Source organism: Trichosurus vulpecula, chromosome 6, assembly GCF_011100635.1.
Source record: "Trichosurus vulpecula isolate mTriVul1 chromosome 6, mTriVul1.pri, whole genome shotgun sequence".
Lineage (NCBI taxonomy): Eukaryota > Metazoa > Chordata > Mammalia > Diprotodontia > Phalangeridae > Trichosurus > Trichosurus vulpecula.
In genome coordinates, this window is record NC_050578.1 from 49,413,294 (window position 1) to 49,426,746 (window position 13,453).

A 13,453-nucleotide genomic window follows, 5' to 3' on the forward strand; every position below is an offset into this window, starting at 1 on the left:
AAACTGAGATTGTTAACCCCTTAACGTTGCTTTCCTTAGAAAAGCAGATCAAAGAACCTGTGTTGGCAGCTTTCTGTGAGCTGGTTGTTGGTGGGTCTTACACCCTTACAGCAGCTGCTAGCAGATTGTTGCTACACCTAGCTGTGCTCTGAACAAAGGTCTAGAGAATGTGTGAGACTGAGTTCTTACTGGAAAACCTGAGAAGTCATAGTCACTTTTCCAGCCCAGGGTGGCTTAGGGAGACAGATAAAGAGGTCAGTGGACTTTGGGGGAGGGAGTTTGGTCTGGAGTTCAGGGCTGCCATGGTGTGCAGCATTCCAGCACTGGGGGACTGAGAGAGGACTAAGACAGGCCACCATGAAAAGAAACCAGAGCATGCTTGAGCAAGTGCTGAGTGCAGAAACAGGTACCATCTGGCTACTCTGACACCCAGTACATGGTCACTGATTCAGGGCAAAGAGGAGCTGCTGAAGGGATTGGTACAAGCTTTAACTGAGCATGGAAAACATTCTAGGAAGCAAATGTGGCTCTGATCCCAACAGGGGAGCTGGCCGCTCAATATCTTTGAATGTATAGAGCCTCCAAGTGGGTCAATACAGACTAAATCAAGCAGAAGTTTGCTGAAACTCCCAACCAGAAACAAGAAACAAGCTGATAGACCCAACCTGGGCCAGGAACTTGCAGAACTCAGGCCAGTGAACAGAGCTCTCCCTAGATCTCCCCACTTTGGGAGCACCAAAATCTTGTAGGCCCATAGCCAGAGCTGTGACATAAGATATATAAGCTCAGGCCAGACATCACTCCATCCCCAGAAGTATTCAGAATCCAGTATAAAATGTAAACAAAATTCCAAAGTTAAGAAGTAGGCTGGAAAATGAGCAAACTAAAACAGAAGCCTTATATTAAAGAGCTATTATGTTGACAGGGACGCTCAAGACACAAACAGAGAAGATAATAATATAAAAACATCTACAAGCAAAGCCTCAAAGAAAAATGCAGCTTGGACACAAGTTCAACAAGAATAGTAAAAGAGCTAAAGAAAGAGATAAGAAAAAAGAGCAAAAAATGATTTTAAAAACCAAATGAGAGCAGTAAAGAATGGGATAAGAGGCAAAAGCTATGAAAAGAGAATTAAATGCTTAATATTCACTGGAGAAAACTCCTTGAAAATTAGAATTGGCAATTTTCAGAGGAAGAAACTCAAGCTATCATTAGCCACATGAAAAAATGCTCTAAATCATTAATACAGAAATGTAAATTAAAATAACCCTGAAGGACCCACCTGGTACCTAACAGATTGGCTAAGTTAACAAAAAAAGGAAAATAACAGACGCTGGAAGGGTTGTGGAAAAATAGGTACATTAATGCATTGGTTGTGGAGCTGTGAACTGGTCCAGCTATTCTGGAGAACAATTTGGAACTATTCCCAAAAGGCTATAAAAGTGTGCATATCCTTTGATCCAACAATGCTGCTACTAGGGCTATACCTCAGAGAGATCAAAGAAAGATGGTTAAAGACTCATATGTACAAAAATACTGGTGGTAGCTCTTTTTGTGGTTGCAAAGAATTGGAAACTTGAGGAGATGCCTATCATTTGGAGAATGGCTAAAGAAGTTATGGTATACAATTGTGATGGAAGAAATGATGAAGGGGATGGTTTTAGAAAAACCTGAGAAAGACTTATATGAACTTAGGCAAAGTTAAGTGAGAAGAATTAGAACATTTATACAATAAAGGCGATATTGATAATTAAATTTGAAAAACTTAATAAATTGGATCAACACAATGAAATACCCCAATTCCAAAAGACTCATGCTGAAACATGCTACCCACTTTCAGAGAGGGGGGGGGAGAGAGAGAGAGAGAGAGATATGATAGACTCAGATTTCAAACTGAAGTCTATTTTCTTTTTCCTTCCTTCCTTCCTTCCTTCCTTCCTTCCTTCCTTCCTTCCTTCCTTCCTTCCTTCCTTCCTTCCACATGACTAATGGTGGTATTTGTTTTGCAAGGTTATATATGTATATATATGTATACAGGCATACATATATGCATACACATATACGTGTGTACATACATATGTGTGTATATGGTTACCTATGTGTGTATATTTGCTTTTCTTTCCTTCTCAGTAGGTAGGGAAGGGGAAATGGGGAAGAATTTGGAATTGAAAATAAAATAAAATTGAATTAAAGAAATGCCTGGGGAAAAGCTAAATTCTTGGCAAGTGGATTGATTAGCCTAGCTAGTTCTTGTTTGTTTTGGGGAATAAGGTAGATCTGAATGTCTTGCCCTATGGAAAATAAACAATTATATCAAGGGATGACAGTAAAGATGAGATGATGTAAATATAGAAGGGTTTTTTGTTTTTTTTTTTTTTACCTAAGAGAGATCTTGATATTTTTGGAGGATAGAAGGCTTGGAGGAGGGGGAGGGTACCTGTACTGAACCTGGTGAATTAAAAAAAAAATTGCAGACTTCATAAAATCATAGACTTGAAGGTAGTCGAGATCTTTGAGGTCATTTAGTCCAACCTCCTCATCTTACAGTTGAGGACACTCAGGCAGACAGGTGAAGAGATATGCCCAAGGTAGAACCAAGTCATGTAGGTGGTAAGATAGATACAGCTTTGGAGTTGAAGACAGAAAGACTGGAGTTCAAATCCTATCTTAGGAACTTATTAGCAGTATAACTCTGGACAAGTTACATTCTCTGAGTCTCAGTCTCCCCTCCTGGAAAATGGGGATAATAATAGCCTCCATACTCCCAATCACCCAGGGGTCAGCACTTAGGTGTCATCAGAGACTCCACACTCTTCCCTCTCCCTCCATATCCAAAGCCTGTCCATTTCACCTTTGCAATAACCTCTCCAATGTATCCCCCACTCTCCACTGATAACTGCCATCTTGGTGCAGGGCCTCATCACTTCATGCCTGAAATATTTCAGAAGTTGGCTTGTTGGTCTCTCTACCACCCTCCACTCAGCCGCCATGCACTCTGTGATCCAGTGACATTGGCCTCCTCCATGTTTCTCCAACAAGAAGCTCCGTCTGTGGACTCAAGGCATTTTCACAGACTTCCCCAATCCTTCTTTGGCTTCCTTCAAATCCCACCTAAAATCTCACCTTCTAGAGGAAGCCTTTCCTGGGAAAGGAAAGAATTTCCCTTAATTCTGGCGCCTTTCCCTTTGAGATACCTCCATTGGTGTATATGTGTGTATACATATATACACACCCACACATATGTGTGCGCATGTATAGGTATGTATGTACACATATACATACACATTTATATACATATATGTATCTATACATACATATACATATATACATACCCCTACATATATGTGTATAAATACACGTGTACTGAAACTAGAGAATGAAAAATGGATATACATATATATATACATATGTACATACATATATATATACATATATATATACACATACATACATAGATATGTGTGTGTATATATATATATATACACACAGTTATTTGCATATTGTTTTCCTCTAAGACATTCAGCTCCTAGAGGCAGGGACCATCTCTTCCCTATATTCCCAGCTCCAAGCCTAGCACATAGTAGGCACTCAAATGTTTATTCATGACCCCTCCAAATTTTTTTTTTTAAAATCTACACTAGATAGCAGTAGGAGGGACAAGATTAACCTTAAAGATAAAAAAAAAAAAAAGACAAAATCGTGCCCGAGTAGGGCCACGATTAAAAAAAAGGTCCACATCAGATGGAGGGGGGAGGGGCTAGGCTAGGCTTAGAGTTAAAGCCACGCCCAAACGGGACCAGGATCTAGGGTGTCCCCGGGCAGCAACAACTCCCCAAATCCTGTGCATGCGCAGCCTCTCCAGCGCTCTCCTAGCTCCGAAGGAGCCTGAGGCTGCGGAAGGTGGGAGAGAGAGACTGAGGGAAGCGCTCCTACGTCACGACACAAGCTAGGATTCGGATCGCGTCCGGTCTCCAGCCTCCCCCCAAGATCCCGGTCTCCTCCGCGTGCTCGCCACTTCTCCTTTCCCCGCGCGCGCTCTGAAGGTCTGGACGCGCCTCTTCAGTCGCCCCGCCCCCTCCGGGCTCCGCCCTTTCCGCGGGCTCGCGCCGACTCAAGCTGTCTCTGCCACTGACTCTCTTTCCCCGCCCCCGCCCCCTCCACCCCTTTCCCCATTGGTTTCCTCCATCGGCGCACGCACGCGCCCTCGCTCCTCCCCACGCATCCTGCTCGCTCCAGGACGATCGTCTCCGCGGGCTCGCGCCGACGCGAGCCGTCTTCCCCTCCGTTTGGTTTCTGCGCACGCGCGCGCTTGCCCCTCCTACGCACCCCGCCTCCTCAGTGCCCTGCCCCTCCAGACCCCGCCCCCGCCCCCGTCCCCGCCCCGCACGCGCCTTCCTTACTTTCCACCCCCGGCCGGTGGCATCCTCCAGTCTGAGTGTGAGCCTTGGCGGCCATGGAGCTTCCCGGTAGCTTGTGCAAGAAAGTCAAGCTGAGCAACCAAGGGCAGAACTGGGTGAGCGCCCGAGGCCGGGCACGAGGAGGCGGGAACCTCCTCTTCCCCGCCGGCCGGGAGGGAGGAGGGCGGGCGGCCTGGGTCCCCTGGAACCAGTGCCGGGGGCGGGGCGGGGGGCTATGCTGATGTGGCAGGGTCGGCTCGTCCTCGGGTCTGGAGACCCGCGGGGTACCGCCCCCCGCCCGCTCTGCGAGACCAAGTCTCCTCCTTCCCCCGCCCCATAGCAGCTGGAGGAGCCTTCGCTTCTTCCCTGGACTTCCAGAGCTAGCGCCTCTGTAACGGAGACTTGCCAGCATCCGCAGCCTGGACTATTCAGGGTGTCCACTGAAAAGCAGCCTTTAAAAATGTTGCACCCCTCCCCCATCCTTCATGCCCCTCCTTTCTACTCCCACGGGGGGGAGCTTTGGAGAGCATCCCTGCGCTGGTGCCAGGTGGGCACCTTCCCTGGCCTTCCGCGGACTCCGCTTGGCTCAAACGTGTTGCAGCCTCGGGGTGCTGGGTTCCGTCTTCCCCCCTCCCCCCAAGTCTGTGGGTTGAACGGTATAAAAGCTTGCAACAATGTAGCCATTCACGGGCCCGGGGCAGACCCGAACTGAGCAGCTTTTGTGGCTGAGCGGTTAATTGGGGACACAGTGCAAACCCTTGTGGCTACCCCTGGAGGCTGGGTTTCTTGGAATGTGTGCGGGAAGATGTGGGGTTTCTACCGTTTGCATCTTCCCTGCCAGTTAAGTTCTGGTGGTGAAGCCACTTATGTCCTGAGGGTACCCTGTTCTTCCTCATTTGCTGTAAGACAAGTTTATAAGGGCATCGATGGGCCCCATGGAACAAGTTGAGGAATCCTTGTCACATCAACAAGCGCTTATTATTTGTGCCAAGTACTGGGGAGCCTATCAAATAGTCAGCCTGGGGAAATTAAAAAAAGACACCCACTTCAGGGAAGCTGTGTGTTTTGTTTATCGTATGACTAGTATTTCTTGGTTGCTCTGGAGTTGATAGATTGGCCAGGTGTCCTCTTACCTTCGCTCTCTTCACTGATCCCCATACAGTGCCAGCAGAAAAGAAAGGTGAAAGGTATCTTTCCACTAGTGGAAAGAGAGAGCCGACAGACCATCTGAAACTCTACCCAGAGCAGGTTAAGTAATCCTTCACAGAAGACAGCCTTATACTGGTGACTCAGAGGTGTGCTACAAATATGGACCACCCAAAAGATTAAGGAATCAGGTCCAAACACCCAGTCCTGCAAATTCTACTTCACTATTGTAAAAGCCAATGCAGAAGGATAGAGGTTTAACAACATTACTAGACCTGGGTTCAAGTAACAATATCTAGTAGCATTTTTACAGAGCTTTAAGGTTTGCAAAGCACTTCACAGATACTATCTTATTTGATCCCCACAAAAACCCTGAGATGTAGGTCTTATTTTTATATCTTTTACAGAGGAAACTGAGAAAGAATGAAGCTTAAGTGACTTGCCGAGGTCACATAGGTTGAACTCGGGTCTTCTTGGGCTCCAAGTCTTGTTGCTCTAACATAGTCCTGGTTACCATTTACTGTACGTAGATGATGTCACCTTAGGGAAATCATTTAACACTAAAAGGATCAGGTGTGTCAACTGAATCAAAATGTTTATTACTTTTATTTTGAAATAAAAGTTTTCATCCTATCTCTATTTTCTTTGCCATATTAAGGATAAAAATAGCACTTGCAACAATTGGCTGCATCTTGGGTCCTTTGAAGTAGTCTTAAATTGTTACTAGGTTAACTTCCTTGGGTTGCTATTTTCTCAGCTGTAGAAGGGCTGTGTTCCCCATATTATTACAGTAATTAAATGAGATAATGTATTTAAAAGTGCTTTTTCAAACTATACAATACCCATTTACTTAATCTCTAGGATTTTAGATCTGGAGTTGTAAAACAATCAGGCAGCAAATGTTGATTAAGGGTTTACTTTGCAGCAAGTGCTGGAGATACAAATAGAAGGAAAAAGACCAGTCCCTGTCCTGAAGGGGCTTACATTTTTTCCCCCAATATATTTTTATTTCATTAAATATTTCTCAATTACATGTAAACTAAAAATATTTTTTTTAAATTTTGAGTTCCAAATTCTCTCCCTCCATCCCAAAGAGGGAGCTAAGTTTTGGTGGTAAAGCCAACTTCTGCCTTGGGGACATCCTGTTCCTTTTTCACTTGCTGTAAGACTAAAGTTTATAATAGCCTCGATAGGCCTCAGGTGGAACAAGTTAATGGCTCCAGGTCAAACCAACAAGTGTTTTTATTAACCTTTTACTGTGTACCAAGCACTGAGGGAGCCTGTTGAATCGATGGTTGCCCTAGTTGGATTAAAAAAATTATATACACGAACACACAGACTCTCCCTTTTCCCCCTTTCTCTCCCCCTCCCCTCTCTCCCCCTTTCCTCCAGGCAAGCAGTACATGTTTGTTTAACTTATTTTATGACCAATATTTCTTGGTTGCTTAGGGATGATTGGTTAGCCAGGTGTCCTCTTAATTTTACTCGTTTTTGCTGCTCCCCATTCGGTATGAGTAGAGGAGAAAGGTGAAAGAGCACAGACCATCAAGGAGAAGGCGAAGTGGGAAAGAACTAGGTAACTAGGTTGACTCCCCTCCCCCTTCCTTGAGAAGGCAAGCAATTTGATATACATTATACATGTGAAGTACATTTCCATGTTAGCTATGTGGCAAATGAAAACACAGACCAAAAAGAAGGCCCAAGGAAAATAAAGTTAAAAAAGTATGCTTCTATCTGCACTCAAACTCCATCAGTTCTTTCTCTCCAGGTAGACAGGATTTTTCATCATAAGCCCTTTGGAATGGTCTTGCATCACTGTATTGATCATCTGAGTTCACAGTGGATCATCAGCCGATATTGCTGTTGTTGCGTACAGTGTTCAGGTTCTGCTTACTTCGTTTCATATGAATTTTCATGTAGGTCTTCCCAGGTTTTTCTCAAAACCATCCTGCCTGTCATCTCTTATAGCACAGTAGTATTCCATCACAGGCATTTACATTCTAATGGGGGAAGACAACTCATAAAAGGGAAGCTGAATTGAGGTTGGGGAGAAGAAAGTACCTGGGAAGGTCGGAAGCCTTGTGGGGAGGAGAAGGAAGCCTGGACAGATGAGGTTATCAGAGGATCAGCCACTAGCATTTATTCCGAAATTTGCTATGGTACCAGTACTCTGCTAGGTCCTGAGGATAGAGAATGAGACAAGGAGCTTACAATCTGAGGACACGCACAAACAGCAGCAATATAAAGCAGATAAATACAAATATATACGAAACAAATACAAGGTAGTTTGGGAAGGAGGATGGGCGTTAGCAATCGGAAGAATCAGGAAAGGCTTTGTGCAGAAGATGGTGTCTTAGCTGTTTCTTAGAGAGACTATGAGACTGTTAACTTTCACTACCTCTTGCGAAAGGTTTAGTGGGAAATAAGGTTTAAACTAAAGGCCTAATTAATTTTTGTGATTATCTTAGAAGGTTAGTTATCCAAGCCTCTGCTGTTCCTTCTGTAGATACGTTATGTAGATACGTTATCAAGAGCCTGTTGATATAAGTAACCCTGTGCTAGACTGTGAGGAGGTTACAGAAGAAATAGAAGAAAATTAAGTTGGCTTGGAAGAAAAATGAATAGATTACAGGCTTGGCACCTGGAACGCCTGAATTCAAATCTTGCCTCAAGCACTATGCATCCTGCACAAATCCCTTAATCTCTGACTCACTTTCCTCATCTGTAAAAGTAGTGACTTGGACTGCATGGCCTGAGGCCTCTTCCAGTTCTAAACCTCTGATCTTATTGGATTTTTTTTTTGTCTTGTCCTAGCTTTGTGACCCTGTTTAGGGTTTTCTTGGCAAAGATGTTGGAGTGGGTTACCATTTCCTTCTCTAGCTTATTTTTGCAGATGACGAACTAAGGCAAACGGGGATAAGTGACTTGCCCAGGGTTACGCAGCTAGGAAGTGTCTGAGGCTAGGAAGCGTCCAGATTTTCAATCCACTTTGCCACTTAGCTGAGTATAGACTGTAACTGGAGGAGATAGGGGGCCCAGTGGATGGAGTGCTGGACCTGGAGTCAGGAAATCCTGAGATCAAATACTGCCTCAGATACTTCCTAGCTGTGTGACCTGGGTAAATTGCTTAACCTCTGCCCATCTCAGTGTGAAATGGGGATTATGGTAGCACCTACCTCCCAGCCGTGTTGTGAGGATCAAATGAAGGTTGTGAAGCCATTAGCCCAGTGCCTGGTATGTAGCAGGTGCTGAATAAATGTGTGTTCCTTTTCTCTTCCCTCCTTCCTCTTCCTCTAATTAGCAGTTTAGCAAAGAGGAAATGTGGAGGGATCGCCTGTGGAAGAAGTAGGGCTTGGTCTTGACCTCTCCTTGTGGTAAGATCTGGATGTGGTGGAGAGGGGAAAAAGCATGATCAAAGAATTCAGAATGACCTTGACGATTACGGGGAACAGACATCTTCTACACCTCCTTAAAAATCCTTCCCTTAACCCCTTGCTCAAGTGTGACCTGGGCTAGAAATCCTTCTTTGCCTCTCAAAGTGGATCTTTTTCTACTCACATTTTTTGATACTGCTGTGCCTGAACCTTTCCTTTGAATGGCTCACCTTTTTTTTAGAATCATACTTAAGCATGTCGGTTAACCTGCTCCCTTTATCTTTTATCAGATTAGGCTCCTCTTGAGGACAAGCATTACTTTTAAAAATATTTTTATATCCCCAGTGCTTTACCTATAGCAAAAGTTCAATATATGTTTATGGTATTTCATTGAATAGTGAGGAAACCTCTGTAGGTGGAATTTAATTTAGTAATGGGAGATAGCTGGGGTGACAAGGGCCACAGGGTCTGATAGAAGACTTAGACGATGTGAAGCTATTGGAGATATCTGAGCAATGTGTGGTCTTATTAAATTTCTGCTCACCGAAGGTTCTCTGTGGTTGGTATGTGGGATCTAGCTGAGTGAAAGAAGACAGGTAGCAGAAAGGCTATTTAGAGAAGAGTATGGCTTGCATTAAGGTCATAGTCAAGGGTCTGCAGGCAGAGGAAGATGGAAAGATGGAAAGGTATCTGAGGGCCATGTCACAGGAAGAGTAGGTAGAGCTTGGTGGCTAACTGGATGGAGAGTCTGAAGCAGAGAAGGAGCAGTTAAAAGATACATTTGTGGTTTGGGGCCCAAATAACTGGGCATGTAGTGGTGTCAGGCATGAAAATAGGGAAGTTGGGGAGGAACAGGTGGTTTTTGGGGCAACGGAAGCTAAGTTCAGTTATAGATATGTTAAGTTCAGTTTATAAACGTTTACCAAATGCCTCCTGTGTGCGAGACACAATATTAGAATTTGGGGATACAAAGACAAAAATGGAAACTCCTTGGCCCTCAAGGGGCTTCTATTCTACGAGTCCTAATATTCGTGCCTCTTCTTGCCATCTTGAACCATTGGTGAACCAGTTCAATCCTACACTGTCCTCCTCTCATCAAGTGGATACTTCTGTACCAAGTCTCAGCCTTAGATCACTCCAGCCACTCACTCCCATTCACGTGCACGCAAGGTGGAGAAAATGGCACTGTTCGGACTGGGTCCGCTGCATATTTATGTTACGCACCCTCAGCTGGGCCCTCACTTTGGCAAAGCAGTTTTTCTACACTTCTTTTATCAACTCACTATCCCACTCTCCCCATTCCAAACTTTTTTAACCTTTCTCATACTTCCCGTAGATTCCCCTCCCTGTACCTCCTCAGCTAAGAACCTTGCCTTATATTTTACAGACGATATTGAGATGACAGTTCTCACTTTTAAGTGTGACTTTATATAAATAATTCTGAAAGCAATCTGCATTCTAAAAAAAAACCCATGTAAACTTTATTGTATAATACTGTGCTTTTTCTCTCTGCTTTCTGCCCTTGGTGCTCTGTGGCCCCCTTCCCCTCCAAAAAAGAAAAAAGCCCTAAAAGAACCCCTCCAAGTGAATGCAAAAGAACCGAGGCAAGAGAGACCACCACCACGGCCAGAATGGGGGCTTGGCTTGAGACCTTTGTACTGAGAAAGGAGACTGTTGCCACGCTCTATCTACCTGCCCTGGTTTCTGGTCCCCTCATCTGTCTTCTGTCTCTCCAACCTTGGGTATTGTATGTCTGTCCTCAGCCTCTGCATGTCACCTGTCCTCTCCTGTCTGTGTTTGTGTCGAGCCCCCACATGTCTGTCCCCTGCATGTTCTTCCTTTTAGTGCCTGCCAGGCCCCCACATGGCTGGCCCTGGCCCCTTGCATGTTCCTTCTCCTGCTCTTGTTTCTTTGTGCCTGGCACCCATGTGTCCTTGAACCATGTGCTGGCCCCCCTCCCTTCCCCACATCTTTGGGCAAATTTGCATTATGTAAAAATTGCTTTGTGTAGAGGTCTGTGGTAGGTATATCCATTTACACAGAGTAAGAGCTGTCTGTATTAACTGTGAGCCTCCTCTTTTCTGCTGTTCCTCATCTCATCCCTCAGATAACTTCTGGTACCTTCTCCTTCACCCCTGTCTCATGTGGTGAAGGGAGTCTCAACTCCTTAACAAAGCTAACCTTCTGCCTGCACAAGTGGTCCCGTTCCATTGAATTTGAACAGATCACCCTCCCTGTCATCCCTATTCTATGGCTTACCTTCAACCTCTCATTCCCTATTGTCTGCTAACATGCCTGTATCTCTCCCATCCTTAAAACACTCTCTCGGTCACTTCATCTTTTTGAACTATCGTCCTAGATCTCTTCTCCCCTTTGTGACCAAACTCCTCGTTAAAGGCCATCTACACCAAATGCTTCCACTGTCTCTCCTCTCACTCTTACTTCATTAACCCCCTGAAACTGCTCCCTCAGAAGTTACCAGTAATCTTTTATTGTTATTTGTCCTTCATTCTCCAAGAGGACCATGACATCAGGGAGGTGATGCCATGACTTGCAAGTGAATTGGATTTAAGGGAGGGAGGGCTGTGCAAAGGCATCAGCCTCTCTTTCTCCTCTGGAGTCATCTGGGTCCAGGGGTAAGATATAGATCAGGATGACTGGCCAGTGATCTTTTCATTGCCAAATCCAGTGGCCTTTTCTCCATCTTCACTCTTCTTGCCCTCTATGCAGCCTTTGACCTTGTTGGTCATCCTCTTCTTCCTGCTTCTCCTACCAGTCAAACTGCTCCTTCTCAGTATCCTTTGCTGAATCCTCATCCAGGACACTATCTGTTAGGTGTCCAATAGAGCTCTGTCCTGGACCCTCATGTCCCTCTATACTATTTCACTTGATGCCTTTGATTATCATCTTTGCCCTAACCTCTCTGCTGAACCCCAAACTTTCATCTTCCCTTGCCTTTCTGACATCTCAAACTGGATGTCTAATAGATATCTTGAACTTAATGTGTCCAAAATTGAACTTATTATCTTTCCCGCTAAATCTTCCCCCTCGCCACCCCAATTTCCTGAGTACTAGCATCCTGCCAGTCCTTCAGACTCACAACCTAGGAGTCATCCTTAATTCCTCACTATCTCTTGCCTCCCACCCCCTTTTTTTGTGTGTTTGGGGTTTTTTTGTAATAATATTTTTTTTCAAGAGAAAGTTTTCAACATTAATTTTTTATAGGATTTTGAGTTCCAATTTTTTTCCTTCCCATCGCCCCCCCCCCAAGACAGCCAGCTATCCAATATAGGTTGTACAAGTGCAGTCATGTAAACATATTTCCACTTTAGTCATGTGAAAGAAGAAACAGAACAAAAAGGAAAAGCCACAGAAAACAACAAAAAAGTGAAAATTGCTGTTACTATTTAAAATGTTCTCCTGATTCTGATCACTTCACTCAGCATCAGTTCGTATAAGTCTTTCCAGGTTTTTCTGAAATCTTCCTGCTCATTATTTCTTACAGTACAATATTATTCCATTACATTCACATACCACAACTTGTTCAGCCATTCTCCAGTTGATGAGCATTTCCTGCATTTCCAATTCTTTGCCCCCACAAAAAGAGCTGCTATAAATGTTTTTGTCCGTGTAGGTCCTTTCTCCTTTTTTATGATCTCCTTGGGATACAGTTTGATTGCCCTATGGGCATGGTCTAAATCTCTCTTCAGAATGGTTGGGTCGGTTCACAACTCCACCAATAATGTATTAGTATCCCAATTTTCCCACATCTCCAACATTTATCATTTCTCTTTTCTGTCAGACTTGCTAAGTCTGATAGGTGTGAGGTGGTACCTCAAAGTTGTTTTAGTTGGCATTTCTCTAATCAATAGTGATTTAGAGCAGTTTTTCCATATGATTATCGTTTTAATTTCTTCTGAAAACTACCTGTTCACACCCTTTGACCATTTATCAATTGGGGAATAACTTGTGTTCTTCTAAGTTTGACTTAGTTCTCTGTATATTTTAGAAATAAGATCTTTATCAGAGATGCTGGCTGTTAAAGTTAAAATTGTTTCCCACCTTTCTGCTCTCCTTCTAACCTTGGTTGCATTGGCTTTGTGCAAAACCTTTTTAATTTGGTGTAATCAGAATTATCCCTTTCGCATTTCATAATGTTCTCTGTCTTCCATTTGGTCATAAATTCTTTTCTTCTCCGTAGATCTGAAGGTAAACTATTCCTTTCTCTCCTGATTTGCTTATGGTATTACCCTTTATGTCTAAATCATGTATCCATTTTGATCTTATCTTGCTATGTGTGCCCCCCCCCCCTTCTTTTTCCAAGCTGTTGCCAAGACCTGTTGATTTCACCTTTTACACATCTCTTGAATATTCTCCCTTCTCTCCTCTGACACTGCCAATATTCTAGTACAGGTTCCCATCACCTCATACCTTGATGACTGAAACAGCCTGCTGGTGGGTCTGCCTGCCTCAAGGCTCTCCCCATTCCAGTCCATTCACCAATCAGCCACTAAGGTGGTTTTCCTAATGTACACA

At 44.1% G+C, this 13,453-nt stretch overlaps 1 protein-coding gene across 1 annotated transcript in view; it reads left to right on the top strand.

Annotated features, from left to right (window-relative positions):
* Nucleotides 1-4,387: 4,387 nt before the first annotated feature.
* PAPSS1 (3'-phosphoadenosine 5'-phosphosulfate synthase 1) overlaps nucleotides 4,388-13,453 on the top strand; it is a 117,756-nt gene continuing 108,690 nt past the window's right edge. Inside the window, exon 1 of the mRNA XM_036764859.1 lies at nucleotides 4,388-4,513. Within this exon, the coding sequence (XP_036620754.1) occupies nucleotides 4,454-4,513 (60 nt within the window). The 5' untranslated portion in view covers nucleotides 4,388-4,453. The remainder of the gene's footprint in view (nucleotides 4,514-13,453) is intronic.